The 22,946-nt window shown below is 44.4% G+C and overlaps 1 protein-coding gene across 1 annotated transcript; it reads right to left on the minus strand.

Moving 5' to 3' along the window:
* Positions 1-276: 276 nt before the first annotated feature.
* LOC307151157 (NLR family CARD domain-containing protein 3-like) lies at positions 277-18,547 on the minus strand (the record flags this gene model as incomplete). The annotated part of the gene is made up of 3 exons (XM_079859027.1): positions 18,184-18,547; positions 9,562-9,729; positions 277-2,109 (listed from the first exon to the last, which is right to left on the minus strand). Exons 1-3 carry the CDS (start codon positions 18,196-18,198, stop codon positions 277-279), a joined length of 2,016 nt encoding a protein of 671 aa, XP_079715153.1. The 5' UTR covers positions 18,199-18,547.
* Positions 18,548-22,946: the final 4,399 nt, after the last annotated feature.

The following is a 22,946-nucleotide window of genomic DNA, read 5'->3' on the forward strand; positions in this document are numbered from 1 at the left end:
CCGTGACCACGTTGTTTGCTATTCTGATCATTTGGCATTATTTTTTTCAGTTTGTGCAATATATTTTTACATGTGTTTTTAAATTTTTGATTCACGCTTATTATTTTTTGATCCGTGGCTGCAATACTTAAGGCGGGATATTGATCCCATACAAGAAATGCTGTTTTTTTCCACCAAAGATCAAACATGGTTATGGTAAAGAGTGAAATATTCCTGAAACATGCTCAAATTAGCTTGTAATAGTTCCTATTTAAACATGATTCTTAACATTAACACTTACAGGGCTTTTCTGCAGTTGATCACAGCTGGTATCAGTCTTCTTCTTCCCTCATCTGATGTGTTGTATTTCAAGGGGTTCAGCTCATCCAGCACCTCATCTGACACCTGAAGCATGTAGGCGATTGTTGAGCAGTGAGCAGCAGAGAGTTTCTTCTCTGAGTGTTTGTCTGATTTCACAAACTCCTGAATCTCTCTGGACAGAGTCTGATCTTTCACTTCCAGCAGACAGAGGAACAGATTGATGGACCTTTCAGCGGAGAGTCCGTGTCCATCTTTGATCTTTTCTTTAATATACTGAGTGGTTTCTCTGATGCTCTCTGAGCTGTTCTCTGTGTGTGTCAGTAGATCTTGTAAGAGTCTCTGATTGGACTCCAGTGAGACACCCAGCAGGAACCTCAAGAACAGATCCAGCTGTCCATTCTCACTCTTGAAGGCTTTATTGACTGCACCTATAAGCAAATTTTGTACTGAAGCAAAATTCTTCAGCTTCTCCATAGTTGCATTTATATGGTAGTAAAACACGTAGAAAGCAGCGAGAAACTCCTGGACGCTCAGATGAATGAAGCTGTAGACTTTCCTCTGATGAATCACAGATTCCTCCTTAAAGATCTCAGTGCAAATCCCAGAATACACTGAGGCGTCAGTGACGTCTATGCCGCTCTCTCTCAGGTCCTCCTCATAGAACATCACATTGCCCTTCATCAGCTGATGGAAAGCCACTTCAGCAAGTTTCACAATCACTTCTCTGTTGGACTGCAGGAGTTTCTCTGGATTTCTCTCTTCATACTTCTGATTCCTTATGTTGATCTGAATCAGCAGAAAGTGGCTGTACATCTCAGTCAGAGTTTGAGGGATTTCTGCACTCAGATCTTCTTCCAGGAGCTTCTGAAGCACAGTGGATGAGATCCAGCAGAAGACGGGTATGTGGCACATGATGTGGAGGCTTCTTGCTCTTCTGATGTGTGAGATGATTTTGCTGGCTTGATGCTCGTTACTGATTCTCTTCCTGAAATATTCATCCTTCTGAGGCTCATTGAATCCCTGAATCTCTGTCAAACGGTGGATGTATTTGGATGGGATCTGATTGGCTGCTGCTGGTCTGGAAGTGATCCAGATGAGAGCCGAGGGAAGCAGATCTCCTTTCATGAGCTCTGACATCAACATACCCACTGATGAAGTCTCAGTCACATCAGAAACTTCCTGAGCGTCTGAAAACATCAGTGGGATTCTGCTTTCATCCAGACCATCAAAGATGAACACAACTTTACACTGTTCATAAATCTTTGAGTCCAGATCTTGAAGTTCAGGATGAAAGTCCAGCAGAAGTCTGTGAAGACTGTACTGATGATCTCTGATCAAGTTCAGCTCTCGAAATGGAAGAACAAACATGAAATCTACATCCTGATTGGCTTTTCCCTCAGCCCAGTCCAGAATGAACTTCTGCACAGAGACAGTTTTTCCGATTCCAGCAATACCTTTAGTAAGAACAGTCTTGATTTGCTCTTTCTTCTCGCGTCCTGGTTCAGGTGAGGCTTTAAAGATGTCATTGCAGTAGATTGGAGTGTCTTGTGAGTGTTGTGTTCTGGCTGTTTTCTCCATCTGTAAAACCTCATGTTCTTCATTCACTCCTTCACTCTCTCCCTCTATGATGTAGAGCTGTGTATAGATCTTGTCCAGGAGAGTTTCATTCTCTTGGAGATTCAGTCCCTCAAATAATCTCTCATACTTGTTTTTCAAGCTGATTTTGAGTCGGTCTTTTACTCTCTGTAGTTCATCATCCACTGGTTGAGGAGAATCCTGGTCTCTGGTCTGATAATCTCTATTCCTAGCCTGACTTCGTCATACTCATATTCTAGTCAGAATGTGAGTCTGAGACTGCTCCATAGAGATTTGATTATGGGGCGTGTCTCAACCGAACCAGGAAAAAAAAAAAACTCTGAACTCAATTGGATAGACCTACAACCAGTCAGAGCAACGGAGTAAATGACGCATGTTCTTCATTCATATTTTCAACCAACAAAATGTCGCGGCTCTCTGTTCCTCTTTTAAAATGAATGCGCTGTGGATATCTTCTATAACAGACGCGATGGCGGAATCTACACATGATGTTTCATAAACAAAGTTCGGGAGAAGCACGTACAAATAATCAATCCAATCAACTTGTCATCAAACAATACCATGTCTAACGTTACCCTATATCAGCATGAGGAAGCATATTCACTCTGTCAACTTACCTAACACTCCTTGACAGTTTTTCAGCATCCCTCCACCACCCCGAATCCTCACTCTTGTCTTGTTCTCTCACAACCAGGAACACGGGGGATGGCTACCGAGCCCACAGCCCTCGGACAGCACGTCATATACGCATTTAGTCTATCTGACTTATTTGTGTGAACTCGTGAAATCTTATAGGCTATAAGCATTTATTCTATCTGACTTATTTGTAAATGTGAACTCGTGAAATCTCAATTCTCCAGCTGCACTCGTCTTTGTTGTAAACTAATTCAAATCAAGCACTCTTTGGTGACGTAGGTGATTACGTTACCGTTGCTCATCTGTCCATCATCGTATAAAGCCCGCCCTGACAATTTGATTGGTCCGAACAATTTTTGTTCGGGCATAATAGCTCCTCAACGGAGCGAGTCCAGACCGAACTTCCCGACCAAAAAATATTGTGGGCGGGGTTCGGGCTGGCACCCAGGCTACTCTATTCCCACTGCGGAGAAGAAAAAAACAGATGGAAAAACATCTCGGTTACGTATGGTAACCCTCGTTCCCTGAGTCCAGGGAACGGAGACGCCTCGTCGGGGGAGTTCCCCTGACGAATTGGGATCACGCTAGGGAGACCAATTGCCTTCGAGTGAATTAAAACGAGCCAATGAACATTGGCATGCAAGATTTGCATTCCGCGGCCCGCCTACCAGTGCGGGTATAAGGCGGAATCAAGCGCATACACAAACGCTTTTCGCTGAGGAGCCGAACGGTGTCCAGTCCTCCGCGAAGGTACAGCAGCATGGCGACGGGACGAGGTGTCTCCGTTCCCTGGACTCAGGGAACGAGGGTTACCATACGTAACCGAGACGTTCCCTTTCGTCAGCAGGGAACTCCGACGCCTCGTCGGGGGAGTTCCCCTGACGAATTGGGATCCCTACCAAAACGCCATAGTGCTGGCCCCTTCCAGCGCCCAGCTAAGCTACCCTGCAGCAGTTTCCAGAAAATTTTGCGGGAGCTAGCTAGGGAATCACACTGCTGTTCCGCAAGACCCAATCAGTGGATATTGGATAACACTGGGAAAGCGTGCCCGACCCCAAGGATATAATAGGGGGGGAACGCTGCGGAAGCTGAGGCAGCCTAGAGGAAGGCCCTCAAATACACACATGTACTAACCACGTAGGGTAGTGAAACATATGGAAACCCTTGAAGGTAGTCCCAGTCCAGAGGAGTGAGGAGCGTACTCAACAGGGGTGACAGAATGTGTCTGTCAAGGGGAAGACACGGCTGCAATGCACGTGGCAATAATGGGTCGCCGCAGGGACCACTGGAAAGAACACCCAGTCTACTAGCAACTCCTTACTGAAGGTAGCAGACCTGGTGCCGGGCGGTCCGCAACGCCTGGCACCGGAGGGGTGATGGAGGAACTCACGAGGTTAGCCGTTTGTTGGGTAACCAACGGAGCACAAAGACGCACGTATCCGCTCACGGAATGGCGTCGCAAGCCGACACACCTATTCCCTCTAGTTACTGGCCGTAGCGAGTACTCGGGAGGAAACCGGTTCCACACGTAGGCTATAAAACCTAGCGAACGTGTTCGGTGTCGCCCAGCTCGCAGCTCTACAAATGTCTGTTAGCGAGGCGCCTTGTGCCAGAGCCCAGGAAGCGGCAACACTCCTAGTGGAGTGAGCCCGCAACCTAGGTGGGCAGGGCTCACCCTGGGACTCATAAGCCCTGGTGATAGCATCCACTAGCCAGTGGGCTAACCTCTGCTTGGAGACAGCCTTCCCCTTCTGCTGGCCTCCGTAACAAACAAAGAGCTGATCTGAGGTCCTAAAGCTTTGTGTTCTGTCTATATAAACCCGGAGGGCCCGGACGGGACAGAGAAAAGCTAGGGCTGGGTCTGCCTCCTCCTGGGGCAGCGCTTGCAGGTTCACTACCTGGTCCGCGAAGGGAGTGGTAGGAACCTTGGGCACATATCCGAGCCTGGGTCTCAATATGACCTGAGAAAGGCCAGGCCCGAACTCTAGGCACGATTCGTCGACCGAAAATGCCTGCAGATCCCCTACCCTCTTGAAGGAAGCCAATGCTAACAGGAGCGCTGTCTTAATGGACAGGATATTAAGCTCGACTGACAGCAAAGGCTCAAAAGGAGGACTTTGAAGTGCCTTAAGCACCAGAGTTAAGTCCCAAGAGGGTACAGGGTGCAAGTTGCGAGGTGGATTTAGCCTCCTAGCACCCTTGAGGAATCTGATGACCAGGTCGTGCTTCCCCACGGACTTACCTTCAACTACATCGTGATGTGCGGCTATTGCGGCAACATACACTTTAAGGGTGGAGGGAGACAGCCTTCGCTCCAACCCTTGTTGTAGGAAGGAGAGCACGACTCTGATCGGGCAAGTTCGTGGGTTCTCCCCGTGGGAAGAAAACCAGCCGACGAACAGGTTCCACTTCAGAGCATAGAGGCGCCTCGTAGAGGGGGCTCTAGCTGAAGAGATGGTATCTACCACTGCCTGTGGCAGGCCATCTAGAACCTCCGCGTCCCGTCCAGGGACCAGACATGGAGTTTCCAGAGGTCTGGACGCGGGTGCCATAGAGTGCCCCGTCTCTGAGAAAGAAGGTCGTTCCTCAGAGGAATCGGCCAAGGAGGGGCTGTCGCGAGGAGCATGAGTTCTGGGAACCAAGTCCGGGTTGGCCAATACGGGGCTACCAAAAGGACCTGCTCCTCGTCCTCCCTGACCTTGCACAGTGTCTGTGCAAGAAGGCTCACTGGGGGGAACGCATATTTGCGTAAATCCCAGGGCCAGCTGTGTGCCAGGGCATCCGTGCCGAGAGTTCCCTCGGTCAGGGAGTAATACCACTGGCAATGGGTCGTGTCCGGAGAGGCAAACAGGTCTACCTGTGCGGCTCCGAAGATTCGCCAAATCAGCTGGACCGCCTGGGGATGGAGTCGCCACTCTCCCGGAAGGGGAGGCTGACGTGAAAGCTCGTCGGCCACATAATTGAACTCCCCTGGGACATGAATGGCCCGAAGCGACCTCAGATGCTTCTGACTCCATAGGAGGAGGTGGGAGGCGAGTCGCGACATACGACGGGAGCGCAGACCACCTTGTCGGTTGATGTACGCAACGGTCGCAGTGCTGTCCGTACGGACCAGTACGTGCTTGTGTCTGAGAAACCCCTTGAGGCGACACAAGGCCAAGTGTACTGCTTGCAACTCTAGGCAATTGATGTGCCAATGCAGCTGGGGCCCCGTCCACAGACCCGAGACTGCATGCCCTTTGTACGTGGCCCCCCAACCCTTGGCAGAAGCATCTGTGAACACCACAGCATGCCTGGAAACCTGGACTAGGGGCACTCCGGCCCGTAGAAACGCAGGATCCGACCAAGGGGAGAAGGTTTGGCGACAGTGCGGGGTGACTTTGACCCGGAACGTGCCGCTCTGCCACGCCCACCTCGGGACTCGGTCGTGAAGCCAGTGCTGGAGCGGTCTCATATGCAACAAGCCGAGCGGCGTTACTGCGGCTGCGGCTGCCATATGCCCCAGGAGCCTCTGAAACTGTTTCAGTGGGACCGCTGTCCTGCCTCGAAAGGACTTGAGACAGGTGAGCACTGACTGGACGCGCTCCTCTGTGAGGCGCGCAGTCTGAGCGACTGAGTCCAGTTCCATACCGAGATAAGAGATCCTCTGCACGGGGCAGAGTTTGCTCTTCTCCCAGTTGACCTGAAGCCCCAACTGACTGAGGTGACGGAGCACCATGTCCCTGTGATCGCACAACACATCTCGCGAGTGAGCCAGAATGAGCCAGTCGTCGAGATAGTTGAGAATGCGAACGCCTTGTTCTCTCATGGGAACAATGGCCGCCTCCGCGACTTTCGTGAAGACACGGGGCGACAGGGCCAGCCCGAAGGGTAGGACCTTGTACTGATATGCTCGACCCTCGAAAGCAAACCGAAGAAATGGTCTGTGTCGAGGAAGAATCGAGACATGAAAGTACGCGTCCTTCAGGTCGATCGCTGCAAACCAATCCTGGGGACGGATGCACTCGAAAATGCGTTTCTGTGTGAGCATCTTGAACGGGAGCTTGTGCAGGGCCCGATTCAATACTCGCAGATCCAGGATTGGTCGTAACCCACCGCCTTTCTTGGGTACAATGAAGTAAGGGCTGTAAAACCCTGACCTCATATCGGCTGGAGGGACCGGCTCGATCGCGTCCTTCGCCAGCAGGACGTCGATCTCTTTCCGCAAGACCGGAGCATCCACTAGACGCACACGGGTGAAGTGGATGCCCCTGAACTTGGGAGGCCGGCGTGCAAACTGAATTGCATAGCCGAGCCGGATGGTGCGGATGAGCCAGCGCGACGGACTCGGGAGCTCTAACCAGGCTCCGAGACACCGCCGCAACGAGCCCACCCGCACGACCGGCGTACCCGCGGAGGGGCAGCGAGGTGGAAGGCAGGGACACGGCTCCGGTGGCATTGTAGCGGCCGAGAGCGGGGTCTGGGTGTGTACTTGGACAACACCTACCTGCTTCCACCGGGGGACAGACGGCAGAGAAGACCCGAGAGTGTTCTGCTGCGGGCTGTCGCCTGGCGAGGGAAGGGGAGGAGACGAGGAGCGAGGCCCAAGGGCAGCTGCTGGTCTCCGTGCCTTCCCGCCCAGCGGCAGACAGGAGTGACGTGACCGAGGTGGCGCCACTGCTATCGGAGAGCTGGGGAGAGGGGACTGAGAGTGACGAGACCCGAGGGTGGCGCACACTGACGTCCTACTCTCAAGCGGGAGAGACTGCATGTTCGGCAGTCCCAACCGTGAATGACCCAGAGGAGGAAGAAACTGCTCTTTTAATGAGGTTTTGGGTACCACCGACCAACTGGTCGGCGGCGGAACAGAAACAAGAAAAATTCAACAAAGCATTCTCCACCCGGCCCTCCTCCGGGGGAAGGAGTGGTGATGACACACACTCCCGAAGAGCAGTTTTCGTCACACTCTCTAGGTCGCTCCTCTCAGGGTCATTTCCCCTCCTTTTGCTGGGGGGGAAACGAACCCCGAGCGGGCTGGTTTTAAGGCGCTTCTGGACCACAGTGTGGACATCGTCTGACCGAAGGCCAGCGCTGTGACTAATCACGGTCAGTCATAAAGCGCAGCTCTACTCCGAGTCAGAACTACCCACGTGCACTGAATGTGCAGGGGTAGTGAGAGAAGAAAAACTTTTGCAGATTTAGGCATGTTTGGCTTGCCATATTGGCGCCAAAATGCTTCCATACTGCCAAAATTTTTCACACCCATCCAGGCACTTTAGAACAGCCCAGGAAAGTGTGGCTGTCAAGTCTGAATCTTCAGCATGAGAACACACCACTATAGTAGGAACTCAGCATCATTTTCAGAGTATAACAGCCCTCTCTCCGATGTAGCGATCGACATCTGCCCTCTCCTGGGGCCCCGAATGAAATGCTTGGTCCCTCATGAGAAAGACCAGAATCCCACCCGAAAGCCTCGACGGCACACGGCACGCTGAGCGGCTCAAGCCTTTACGAGAAAGGGGAGACGAACAACGTGCCGACGTGGTCATGCACTCATGAGAGAACATGAACCACCCACGAACGCAGTCTCAACACACTGATTAGGCATGTGAAACCGTGATCGTGGCCGTCACCAGGCATGCAAGACAGTGAACGTGGCCATCGTCTCGATGACACACGGCACGCTGGCGCTCAAGCCTTCAGGCAAGGCGAACAACGTGCCGACGTGGTCATGCTCTCATAAGAAAGCATAAACCACCCACGAACACAGTCTCAGCATGTTTGCGATGCGCTAGAGGAGTGGGAAGCTCGTGAGGGTCTTTCACCTGGCGAGACGTTCCGCACTGTAACCCCCAGATCACCAATGCTATTAGCCAAGTAGTCCTCTTTTTTGAAAAGGAACTAGATGGGGAATAAGCAAAGGGACTCAACCTCGTAGAGGTACACGAGTCTCGATCGCGCATCTAGAGCGCCGAATGACGCGCGCTGGGTTGCCGTGACAACCCGCGCTGTCAACCGGCGCTCGACGGCACACGGCACGCTGAGCGGCTCGAGCCTTTTAAAAAAGGGGAGACGAACAACGTGCCGACGTGGTCATGCACTCCTGAGAGAACATGAACCACCCACGAACGTAGTCTCACACACTGATTAGGCATGTGAAACAATGAACGTGGCCGTCAAATGAGGACAGGAAACAATCACATCCAGAAACACACGAGTGAAACGTCATCCTGAAAAGGACGCGATCTTCACTCGTGTTGCTCTTTCAGGAAGAAATTACTCTCTTTATTGTGCTGAAGCACACAGGGACCCAACGTGGCGACACAACGGGGAAACTGCAAGCCCGCTGTGCGCACTCAACCGTTTACCAGCTGTAAAAACAGCTTTTGAATTAACAGCGTGTAGACGCAGCCGGCAGACAGGAAATCGCGTGGTCGCTGAAACGCCGTCTCACCAACACAGAGAGGTCCATTCCCGAAACAGCAGACTCGTAGAGCGTAAGATAAATACAATCTTAAAGCTCATTCATTCAGAGAGGACACAACCGGTCGGCTCCGAAGCAGAAAGCGTTTGTGTATGCGCTTGATTCCGCCTTATACCCGCACTGGTAGGCGGGCCGCGGAATGCAAATCTTGCATGCCAATGTTCATTGGCTCGTTTTAATTCACTCGAAGGCAATTGGTCTCCCTAGCGTGATCCCAATTCGTCAGGGGAACTCCCCCGACGAGGTGTCGGAGTTCCCTGCTGACGAAAGGGAACTATTATAAAATAAAGGATTTAAACAAAAAAAAGAAAAGAAAAATGTAAATTATTACAGATAGTAGTCTTGTATTTTTCATATATTTGATGTCTTGTGTCTTGACTCTGGGATCAAAGTTAGTTTTCCATCACTTTAGTTTTGTCCAAATATTTGAGGTAAAATCAAAAATACAAGCTCATCTCTTAGCGTGCATTCAATTATTTTTTTCTCTCACATGAATTGTCGTCTCCTAGTTTCACTTACTAGCAATAGTTAAGTCACCCACTAGTTATACATGTTCACACTTACACTGGGTCAGATGTCACGGCTCCATCACTGAGGTCAGGAGGATGATTCAGTGATACGTCACTCTTCAGAGACACACAGCTGGGTTCTGGAGATGAAGCTCTCTGAGTACTTTGCATCATTTCAGATGCAGCTTTTTCTCCTTTCTCCATAATGACGAACTGACACCTGGCCTGTATATAGAAACACAGAAAAAAAATTACAATATATCCATGATAATTTCTTCTTTACAAATGCACAAAAGACATTTGCACTGAGACAAATAATAAATTACCTTTTCGCTTCAATCCCCATGAGAAAAGTTCATCTGATTTAGCCAATCAATGTGTGTGATGGTCAGGTTTAATGTGTCAAACATGAATCAGTTTAATGTGAGTTCAGTTTACATGTAGTTTAGTTTATTATTTATTGATATAGAACATTTATTAACAACAGAGTCGACCAAAGTGCTGCACAAAAGAAAAAAAGATACAGTACATAAAACATATAACAGAAAAAAAAAAAAAAAATCACAAATTTAACCAACAATAAAATTCACACATAGAAAAGTATTTACAGCATTTACTCCAGCCCATAAGCGGTTTTAAAAAGATGCATCTTAAAAGGTTAGTTCACCCAAAAATGAAAATTAGCCAATGATTTACTCACCCTCAAGCCATCCTAAGTGTATATGACATTCTTCTTTCAGACGAATACAATCAGAGTTATATTAAAAAATGTCCTGGCCGTCTGCCGTAAGTTAGTTATTTTAGTTGATAAAATTTTAAATATGGATATTTTTCTTACACAAACACATCGATTCATTTCAGAAGGCCTTTATTAACCCACGCAGAGCTGTGTCGAGGACTTTTATGGTGGATAGATGCACTTTTATAATAGATAGATGCACTTTTATGATGGATAGAGGCACTTTTATGACGGATAGATGCACTTTTACAATGGATTAGAGCTGTAACGATTCCTCGATTAAAGTCGAGTACTCGATTTTAAAAAATCCTCGATTGCAATATACCAGTGTCGAGTAACCAGCAAAATACCGGAAGTGGCGCATTCCACAGATGAGAATCCATGAACCGCATTATTACACCGTTTTCTAAGGCTACGCAATCTATTTAAAACCATTTACAATCATAATATAGCATAGTGCTATCATGAAATCACAAAGGTTGTGATTCAGTTAAAAATATAAGCTGTTTTTTTTTTTTCACAGAGAAGCACAGCGCTTTATTTAACGTAGACTAACCATGTTCCGTACACTTTTCGCCTTTCACCGCACGTCAGCGACCACTCTTCCATTGCTGAGAGCAAGACTAGCATGTTTGTGTGATCATTCCCAGGGGGAATAACCATTAATTGGTCCACACTTTGATTGATGTCTTTTTGACCAATCGTTTTTGAGAAAAGTGGGGAAAAGTACCTCCTCCGCCTGTGTACGGATGATGATAAGGGTTAACGATGTTCCGTAAAGTCTTATAATGGTGTTCCATACAGAGAGCATATCTTGATTTCAATGGTGAAAATAGAAATTTAACTGATCAACTGATCAATTCGAAGAAAACATAATTTAAATGAATAAGAAAGGTGAGTACCTTTTTATTTGATTAAAATGGAAGTTAACTGCTGCTTTAATAAGCTAGAGGACCATGCAAGTTAGGCATGATTGTGTCCTGATATTAATTATGGCATGTGAGCTAAGCATGAACCATGTGAATAACCATATCTTTCTGAAGACAAAGAAGGACAAACAATTTGCATTGATTTAAAAAAAAATTATGATTATCCAATTAAAAAACTTCAGAACGCGCGTTTCATAGTTGCACTGTCATAATTTATATGCATGTCAGCGTCTCGGGTTTCTCAAGCTCAATATCTGTGTGCTGTGAGTTTGTGTGGCTTATATCGTTCAACTGCACACAGTGTGTGCCGTTTCACATGATTCGTAACGCAACTCATTTGTAAATCTACGGCAACACAGGAGAATACATAAATATCTTTCTGAAATATATGTGAATTGTTGTTCATCGTGATTTCAAAATAAAAGTTTAACCCTTGCACTGAGTTTGCATGTTTTGATGTGCATATGTTCTTGTTCAAGAAATTACAGCAACTGTTGCATTTCTATCATACAGAAGTGACCAAATATTAAAGATTAAGTTGACATTTGAATTAAATTTTGTTCCAATATTAAACAAGGATTTGATCATGCCTTAGTGTAACCAGGCCGTTGGCACTATCTGCGGACATTTTTTTTAAATTTTTTTTTTTAAATTTTTTAAGTTATGTTTATATTAGTTTATATCATTTATTTTACATGAAGTATTTTAACAGCGTTGTTCAATAAAACCCATATGATTACTTTGATACTTTATTTGAACAAATAATTATTGCTTGTTATATATAATAGGTAACACTTAACAATAAGATTCATTAGTTAATAATGTTGTCATGGTTCCAAAATCTCAGAATTCGGTACCAATACCAGTGAAAATCCACGGTTCTCGGTACCAATTTCAGTACCAAAGGGCTAGAAATCAATAAATTCTTTGTTGATACTTCCTTGTCATCATGGAGAGCGCAGTTCGCACCGTTTCAAAAATAGTCGATCTCCAAATGCGAATGAACTTACTCTGAATTTTAGTATTGTTTTTAGATGAGGATCCTTTTTCAAATACAAGGTCAATATTGATTTTCACTAACAAAACAACAAATTATCCGTGAATTTATATGGAACTCATCTTTACTCTCCTCATGTAACGTTGCATTCGGAGATCGACAAGTTTCTCCTTTCCACAAGCGCTTGCTCTCCCGTGGCGTCTGTCGTTGCTATGCAACCATGAACATACGCGTGCCTGGAAAAATGAGCGCGCCGCGTCGCTTATGAGCGCACTTGTTGCGCGCCTGATTCATAATCCCACGTTTATAATGAACAACGCGTTATGGTTATTGTGTTACAAACAGTCAGAGCCATAATATATCTCTCTATATGGCTCTGCAAATGGTGTACGCACACAGTGTATGCACAGAACAGAGGGGCGGGGTGAGCAAAGCTCATCATCATTTAAAGACACATGCAGTTAAAGTGTAGCCTAGAAATCTAGACGCACCCTAGCGGCAGCAAAATGTATTTTGCAGCCAGGGCAGTCTAGCAACTCTCCATTGACTTTCAAGCTGCAAAAACCTAAATTGGGTCAGGCCAATCACGTCGCTTATAGAGTATGCGGGGCAGGCTTAACATATGACGACAGAGTTGCGACGGTTACCTGGCTGTGACTTAAAAACAAAGAATGACGGCTGCTGGAGAACAGTCTTTCGAATCGGCTTTGGCCGCGACTCTGGAGGACTTGGAGTTCAGTTTTTCTTTGAGAAAAGAGCAAAGAACGGCACTTAAGTCATTCTTAAAAAAAGGAAGATGTGTTCGTCGTTTTGCCGGATATGGCAAAAGTTGAATCTATCAACTAACGTTAGCTCCGCTGTTGGGAAAACACTCTGGTTGGTTGAAGTGCTGTCCTATTGCGTGCAGAGGGAATTTGAAAGACAGCCGTTTATCCCGCCCCTCGGAGTGAGCGTGTCTATGGTGAGTTGCCAGACCTAACATCTTGATGTAGGTCTGGCTTGCCAGGCTACTTAAAGTGTAAATTGCAGGTTAAAAATTTCACTAAGATAATGCAATGTGTTTATTAAACATAAAGATAAGAACTGCCCACCATTGTTTTTTATACCAAAATGCTGAATATAATATGAAAAGTTGGCACTTTTAACAGTGGTTTTAACCGCTCCCGCTCCCTTCCACTAGATGGGGTGTGACGTCATAAGAGGAACTCACTAGTAGAGTTACCGGCATAGTCAATAGTACCCTATGCTAGCAGCTAAATGTAATTACTCGTGCATTAAGTATGGTACTCTTCAATGTTGTATTTCTTTGAAAGCTATAGATGCCTTACAAAACTACAGAAAAGTTGGTTGTATGTTTTATTTGATAAAAAAAATTATGGATAAAATAACTCAACTGTAAACATACTTGTGTGTGCTGACTTCAAGGGGACCGTGATCCTGCCTGAAATGAGAAAAAGCTATTCGCAAAACAAACGGGTTCAGGCACGTCAGATCAGCCGGTCGCAGGTCGAGCTGTTCCACTAAACTCCAAAACACGTTCACCTCACGGCAGCACACACTCTCCACTGCTGATTCAATTGGGTGGCATAGCCCACACAAACACAGTGATGGGGACATCGATCTCTCTTTTTCTTTTCTGACAATAAACATCGCTAATTAAATCGTGAGAAATTGATAAAGTGTGGATTGAGGAAGGGTATTGCGATTGGTGCTTGTGCAGTGTGTGCATCTCTACAGCTCAGGGGTGCGTTTCCCGTACAACTATATAGCTCGCTGCTTAACTACCATAGTACGATGCATCGTTGGAGAAATCATCGCTAATATGTGAGCCCTTTACAATGTTAAAAGGACCAAATGATAATAAGTCATGGGATAACTTAAAATATTTAATTCATTTATTTTCAAGGTACATTTTTATTTTTAAAGGAACACGCAGACTTTTTGGGACTTAAAAGTGCTCTAAGCGAGGTTGGGTGAGGTCACTTCTTGTTGACGTTTAAAGTATTGTTAAACAAAACGGAGGTTAGAACGACCCTCCCTCCTCCTCATCCCGAGTTGGAGTAAATCACTCTGCACAAGTAGCAGTGCTTCACCTTCTGAGAATATAGTTCCCAGTATGAGATTGGCATGGGGTTAGGGCTGGGCGATAAAAAGATAACGATATGTATCGCGATAGACAAGTAATCAATATCAATAAAAAATGCGTTCGATAAAACGTTCGATAATTTTTTTTTTTCTTCGTCGGAAGAAACCAGAGTTTGCGAAGCAAGTGTGGTTGCATGAACAAAGGCACTCACTCCCTGGTAACCAGTAGCAACGTATAGGGGGTGACACGCTAACAGCCGGTCATGTAACAGTATGGTTGCACCATATCGTTGTCTCGTGTTGGATTCTTCAGTAACAGAACCGGCGTGGAGTGATAAGTGGAAAATGAGTGCCTCAGTGATTGTTGATAAAACAGGAAAAGTCAGCTCGCCAGTATGGCAGTTTTTTGGATTTTATAAGTCTAACCGTAGTCAGACCAATGTCGTCTAAAAATTATGCAAGACCGTCATCGGTTTCTCTGTTTATATTTAACACTTTGCACTATTTTATTACACTTTATTAAGAATTTCTTACGTATTCTCAGGGTTCCAGACTGCGACCATTTTTTGAGAATGTGCGAGTTAAATTTTTTTGCGAGTGCGCGGTCATGTAAGTTAGCCTACTAAGTTAAATTCACGCATGAATTTTTACTGCATTGAACTTGTTTTAGCGCCCGCCAAAGCGAATTTTTGTCCCGCCAAAGTCTTATTGGATCAGTGAGTAATGTAGATGAACTGCTGCGCTTGTGACTGACAGGGCGCATGTTTAACTGAAAGAACGAGCAGAGAGAGAGAGAGAGAGAGAGAGAGAGAGAGAGAGAGAGAGAGAGAGAGAGAGCAGGTCGCGTGCGCGCACTCTCTCTCTCTTCGGAGCCAGGCAAAAGTGTAAACAAGACTTCACCGTCTCCAAACTAAGCGCTGTCTTGCTCTCTCTCCCTCGCACATATTAATCTAAATAAATCGACACGGTGGTAAAAGTCGGAAGTTTCATGTGGAGCATTCGGAGATTTTTTTTTTTTTCCTGAATTACCGCTGGGTGTGAATTGTGCTAAATAAGTTGCCTTATCTTCTCTGAAAAGCGTTCCGCACATTCAGCTGACATAAAATCACACTTTAAATAAACGAAAAAAAACTATCCAGTGATGAAATGTTTTCTGTGTTGACACAAATCTTGGATGTCCATGTCCTAACTGCTGGGATAATCACACAACGCGCATGACACGTCCAATTCGCGAACTATAATGACTCCTTTGAACCGATTAATTTTAATGAATGGTTAAAACAACTGATCTTTCCAACAGTGAACTCAGGAGACGTCTGAATCGGTGTATAACTAATCAGTAACACTTTACAATAAGGTTCTACAGTATTTATTACATAAAAAGTAGGCTACATTTTGCTTACTCAAGCTTAAGCTTTAAAATAAATAAAACCACTTGTTTTTTTTAAAAGCATATGACTACATTTTTCCACACTGTGCTATCAAGAATCGATAAGAGAATCGTTAAAGGGGTCATATAATGGTACATGCACTTTTACAAGTTGATTGTACTGAAATGTGTGTTGGCAGTGCCTGTACACAACCATCATAAAATGCTAAAAATCCATCCAGTGTTTTTTTTTTTAATTTTCTTATATGTTTTCCCCTCTCCTAAATCAAGCCGTTCGACCGTGTGACGTCACACGGTCGGACGCCCCTCCCACAATGGTGATTGACAAACCCGTTTCAACACAGACCCGCCCTCGCCCTCGTGAGCGAGCTGTCAATCATAGCCTGCGCCAACCGGCGCGTTCATTGCTGATAGCTGGAGCACTGTCTATGAGCAGAATGGCGTCTAAGAGATTGTGGTGTTCTGTTCTTGGGTGCAATAAGGAACACAGTATCATTTTGATGTTCCTAAATCTAAACCGCTTAAGACGCAGTGGCTGAGTTTGTTTTCAAAGGGAATATTCCCCACGATCAACGTCAATGCTTTCATATTTGCGCGAATCATTTCACACACCAGAGTGCTTTACAAACGAGGTCAGTATAAAGCTGGTTATTTGCTAAAAGCTGCTCCTGAAAAAAGGATCAGTACCAACTATTCGTGTTCCTGCTGCACCTCCAGAAGAAGTGAGTGTAACGTTTTATTAACCTTTATATTAATCTTTATATTAATCTTTGCAAATCGCTTGCTGCACGCTTCACGATGAATGCGGCTATTTTTACACTCAGGGTACATTACGGCATGTTTTCTATGTATGACGTTCTCAATATAATTCATAATCCCATGTTTATAATAAACAACGCATTATGGTTATTGTGTTACAAATGGTGTACGCCCAGAACAGAGGGGCGGGGTGAGCAAAGCTCATCATCATTTAAAGACACATGCACTGAAACGGCGTGATGAAAACAGAGCTGTTTTTGACCAGGTAAAATTAGTGTTTCCTTACAATACTAATGAGAATTTTTAATTAAAGTATATTACAAACTTTTAATTTAAACCCTAAAGAATCATATTAGCTTGTACAAAAATGACATTATATGACCCCTTTAAAGAATCGGATCGATAAGCAGAATCGTCAGTGGCATTGATATTGATCAAATCTTATCAATTCCCATCCCTATGTAAAGACAGTAAAATTATAATCAAACATTAAAGAACATACATGTTTTATGTGTTAAAAGATTAAAACATTTTGCTAACATGAGGTCTTGTGTCACTGTCAGTCTTTTTACATCAGTGCAAAACTAGGGTATGCAGATTAAGACCACTATTCATCAGCATGCATTGATTAATCCCATGGCATGTAGAAAAAAAAAGGTGCGACCAAATCATATGCTGGTGCGACCAACTGAGAAAGTTGGTAGCACCAGTGCAACCAGTGGAAAAGTTAGTCTGGAGCCCTGATTCTTTAATTTTGCACCTTAATGTTAAGAGATAATTACGTGTTCATTGTGATTTTAGACTTATGTTTACATTTTAATTATTTGAGTGTTTTCCATGGTTGTGTTGACATTTCTGCCTTTATAACTGAGGGGATTATAATCAGAGGAAGGTTAAGTTTAAAATAAAATAAAAATGTTTAAATGTAATATATTTTTCTCCTGGTCCTTATTTTAAATAGGTCATAAAAAATATCAATAATTATCGCTATCGACCGATATGAAACACTTATATCGTGATACAGTTTTCAGCCATATCGCCCAGCCCTACTTTCCATAAGATCATCTTTCAATCCAAATCAAACCAGCTATTAACTGAAATAAAACCTTGCCAATCTCTAGGTATGGTGATGATGTGGGGTGGGCTATTTTAATTCCAAAGGTCAAGGGAACTTAATCAGGATGCATAGTATCCTGGATCCTATGTGTGAATTGAATTTGCAAATAATACAGTGAATCACAGTTATAAGTTATTGATTATTCACAATAAAAATCATCAAAATTATACATATTGTATAGCCTACAATTAAAATTATATATTTTTAAAAATCATAAAAATTATGCAAAAAGACTTTTATACCAAAATAAGTCCTGTAGTATAACCAGCAGGACAGCAGTGGTGTGTAAACTGAATTTGGTGACACTATAGTGCTTGACAGTGAAGTGATTTGACAGTTTTTGTAGTAACGCTTTTCGGGTTTTGCACTTTGCAGACGGTCCCTTCGGATCTGCGCATAGAGATCAATGTATTGTATCCACTGCGAAGGAAACCTCGTTTCGAGGAAAATTGGGTTGTAGCTGCTTGTCGACGTAACTACGATTAAAAAGAGGTGTTATTTGTGTAGTAACAACGTTTAGCTCACGAGTTATTAATCCGGGGAGTTCGAATATGTGAATGTATTGCCAGCTTTACTCAACCGAATTGGCCTCACCACAAACGTTTCAATGTACAATTTCTCACCGACTTCATGCAAATAATAAACTGAAAGCAAATAACTGACCGTAAAGTGTGACATTTGTGAAAGTTTAGAAGACGAAATGGCGGAGCATCCTTCTTGATCCAGTGTTTCCTGAAGAAGTCGTAACACCTTCTACCTGTCCCTTGGTGGCATAAAAACCCTGAAGTGGATTTGACTGAAGAGTTAACGGATAGTGACTTTGTTCCTTTCTTTTCTTTTTGTAGAGCTTAAGTCAAAGCGAATGTTCTGAATTAATTTGTTCTTCGCGTCAGAAATAGCGCAGAAGAATAAGGAATAAAGCAATAGATGTGAGAAATACGCGGACACTTCACATAGCATACCAGGCGCGCTGGAAGCTGTTTGTTTCATGCGAGGAGGGCTGAGGGCTGGCTCGGAAAATATGTGACGTCATTATGTTGTGGCTGACGACAAGACATGCAATTTCTCTGTACTGTAGGCCTATACGTGTTGTAGTCATTAAAGAAAACATATTTAGTTTCATAATTATGTTTAAATATTATAGGCTAATGTTATTTTTTAATTTAATCAATGTTGATAATGAAAGTGAGCATGCAGCATGAGAAAGACATGATACATCATGAGATGTGCAATAGATGGGTTTCAGTTTCTCGAATTACCCATTATCCTCTGCGGCGCGCCGCCATGTTGTGTGTCAAAGCTGTCAGTAAGCCACTGGGAGACACGGCTCATTCACTGTGCTGCATTAATAGAAAGCCAGTTAATATAAAGTATTTTTGACTCTTTTGTGTTGAGATAACGATGACAAATTCCTCCAAACCTGGCGACAATGTGAAGGTTATTTACAGGGACACATTAGACGATGTTTGCCAGGCAAGATTTGATGAGAAATTGAGTTATATCGATGGAAAGGATCCTTACACAATGTCGAAAGAGGACTGGTTGTAATCCTGCGGCGTACCCCGATATTCAGGAAATGGACATTGCCAAGTATCTCCTCCACACCGTTAGTGCGTACACTTTTGACGAATTAAGAGGAAGAAAGTCTCTGGAAGCATACAATTATTTTGTTAGAATGTGCGAGTTAAAATTTTATGTGGTCGCATTTGTGCGAGTGCATGGTCATGTACTACTCAGTTAAATTCACGCATGAATTCTCCTGCATTGAACTTGTTTTAGCGCCCGCCAAAGTGAATTTTTGTCCCGCCAAAGTCTTGCGGTGAGTAATGTAGATGAACTGGGCGCATGTTTAACTGAAAGAACGAGCAGAGAGAGAGAGAGAGCCGGTCGCGCGCGCGCACTCCCTCTCTCTTCGGAGCCAGGCGAAAGTGTAAACAAGACTTCACCATCTCCAAACTAAGCGCTGTCTTGCTCTCTCTCCCTCGTGGAAATGTTAGTCTGGAGCCCTGCATTGACGGTTCACATCGCTGTAGCCAGGCGGCTGATATCTGCACAGCCCTTATTATACGGTACATTTAGACTCAGTGTCAAGACAACACCATCTGGGTAAAAAAACAACAACACAACGCTCCGAACTAATTTAGTGTAGGAGAGAGATGGAGAGCAGAGGCACGGAGCGATGTGCTCCAGGTGTAACGTTAGCCTCTGCCTCTAACACAAACGCTTGACCCACTTGACACACAAGATGGCGCCGTAAGGAGTTGCGGGAGAAATGTGACGTCATCGTAAATCTATCTATATGTCTGGAGACATGGTAAGACACTGTGTAAGACATGATTTTGACCACTTCATTGACTTTAGTTTTGTAGAAAGACTCCTTTTAAAAGATTTTCGTTTTGTAAATTGAATCTTAATTTTGATCAATGTTTTATCAACCATTTGCCTGTTTTTAGTAAATAATAAGCCAGCACGATCACTTGCATTGCACGTGAACTGGAGGGCGCCGAAACTCAGCTTGTGCCTCACAGATTTGAGAAATATAGGATGTCTATTATAGAAAAAGCTTGAAACGTCTACTTTTAAACAAAACTATTCAAAACGAAAAGAAATAGGCTACTCTCTGATTATGTAATCCATATGAAATGTGCATTTCTCTCATGGCGAGTCCGCATCGTCAACTTCATCTTTGCAGCGACACAGAAAACACCAGTTTATTAATAAACAATTAAATGTCTCCTTGCTATTTTTGAAACATTCATAATCATTAGTTTTGCCGGTTCTTTGTGGCAAGCTTTATGCGTGCGGTGATGCACTTGAGTAGGCAAACAGCTATATTACGTAAACGCTCATCATCCTGTAGGCTATAAAGCCTATTTATGTAAGGGTTATTAATTACATACCTAATTATGTAATTAAATTAATATAAAGGGGCGATTTGTCCACTAATGGCTTAAATGAACAACTACTAGTCTACTAGAAAAAAACTTTAGTCGGAGGCAGCCCTTATTCCACATATTTTGGTACCAGCAAGCCATTCTGGGTTGAGCGAGCAACCCTGAGCAGAATTACCCTGGTAATCCAAAGTTCTCGTGAGAGTACAAATTGAATTTGCTTAGCGAGTTACTCTGTTGTCGACTAATGCTGCTCATTAAATACGCCCCTCTATCTGAGCTGCACCAATCACATCGGGTTATCTGATATAGGCGGGCCAGAGGCGAGCTAAACAGAAGACGACAGCGCTGTGACGACAGCGCTACAATGAAAGATTTAGACTTTTTTTCTAAAAGAGGAACAGAAGACGGCGCTCAAATCGTTCCTTTGCAAGAAGGGCGTTTTTGCTGTTTTGCCGACCGGATACTGTAAGAGCCTAATCTACCAGTTAGCTCCGCTGGTAGCTAAGCAATAACTTGTTGTGATTGGTTGTAGTGTTATCCAGTTGCGTGCAGTGAGATTAATCTTTTAGATTTAGGTCTGGATTTCCAGGCTAGAGCGGAATGAGCGAGGGAGCAGAATATTTGGAAATACGCTCTCTGCTCACATGCTCTGATTGGAACAAAGCGTGCCAAATTCAAACTTTATTTCATTTTCTCTGTAGCTTGAACACTCAGTACATTAGACATAAGAGCGTTAGTTAACACTGTCCATTGATGCCCATTTTATTTCACGTTTTTAAGTACAATATTATGTTAGTCCACAGCCCCCCACCAGGGGTGCTGATGCTATGACGAGGAGGATTTGGAAGCGAGATCACGGAGATGTAATTTACGCATCTTTGGGGTTAAAGAAGGACGAGAGGCAGGCGTTTCAGCGAGCACCTTCGTTGCAAAACTTTTACAAAAAGTGATGGGCCTGGACGAGCCGCCCGTTATTGATAGGGCTCACCGTACTTTGCAGCAAGCCCCGGGAGACAGGCAGCCACCGGGAGCTTTTGTCGTCAAGTGCCACTACTATCAAGAGAAGGAAAGCATTCTACGAAAGGCTGTTACATCTCCAAAACTTGTATCTGAAAATGGCGACACTATCAGAGTGTTCCCTTCACGTCTATTGCGATCTCAAAATTCCGGACAGTTGATAATACCTAGAATATCAAAATCGACTGCTGGCGGTAGATCCTTCTCCTATTTAGCACCAAAACTCTGGAACAGTCTTCCTACCATTGTCCGGGAAGCAGACACACTCTGTCAGTTTAAAGCTAGACTAAAAACACATCTCTTTGACCTAGCTTTCACATAATACATTATAGACTTCTATAATTCAATGTTAGGCTGCATAGATTAGGTCAGCTGGAACCGGGAACACTTCCCATAAATCCTGATGTACTCGTTACATCATAAGAAGAATGGCATCTACGCTAATTTTAGTGTCTTTGTTTATCCCAAGGTTTTCCCGCAGCCTGCCGGATCCAGGCCGTATCCAGATCTGATGAAGGACCTTCGCCTGGACCCGATGACAACGCAGTGCTGAAGTGCCAACTAGTCTCTCCCTATGGAGGATCCCGTTACCACTCTACAGATAAAGCGTTGTCGGGAAACTCAATTCGAGTATCTACCCCGAATTGATAGAATAAAATAAAATTCTGTACCAAAATGTATAAGGAAACACCAGTACTTTGTTTAGGCTTGGTTTGTAGGGAATTACAAACCTGCGTACATATATTCAAACGCACATAACTATTAGAACCAATTCTTAATGCGCATGTAAACGCCATCAGTGTTTCTCACAGGATCGCGTTTAAAGTCTGTGTAGAGAGAATGGTGTCGTCTTAACGGCCCCTAATTTAATAACAAATGATTGTTGCGACGGAAGCGAATCAATCATAACTAACCTTAGCTGGAAAATAACTTTACTAAAGAACCGCTATAAAGCCAAAACAATCTCTGTTACCATAAATTATACGTTTATCTCTGTAAAGCTGCTTTGAAACAATCTACATTGTTAAAAGCGCTATATAAATGAAGATGACTTGACTTGACTTGATTACACGCAGAATGTGACACGACGGAGAGCGGCTTTCGGACAGGTGAGACAGTTATTACGGCAATGCGAGGGAGTAAAATACGGGCTGTTGTATCCTGCAAAACTGAGGATTACGTCTCGGGACGGCCAGCAGAAGAGCTTTACTGACCCAGAGAAGGCGGTTACCTTCGTCAGGGGACTTATGAGTGATTAATATGGGAGTTCGTTCGGCTACATACCTCGGTATATTTGGTGGGAGTATTGGAGTGAACCAATTGTTGTTGGGGATCAATATTGCTGCAATGTAATGCCACGGGACATTGGATCGGTTCAGTGACATTGGACAGTGGGTGTACTGACGGCTATAGAGCTGGTAAGTCCCGCCCCTTCCGCTAATCCCCCTGGACCTCTAGGTTGAAAAATCGTCAATGCAAGTGAATGGGAGAAAATAATAATTTTCTGGTCCCGTT

This window comes from Squalius cephalus, assembly GCF_949319135.1.
Source record: "Squalius cephalus genome assembly, chromosome: 23".
Classification (NCBI taxonomy): domain Eukaryota; kingdom Metazoa; phylum Chordata; class Actinopteri; order Cypriniformes; family Leuciscidae; genus Squalius; species Squalius cephalus.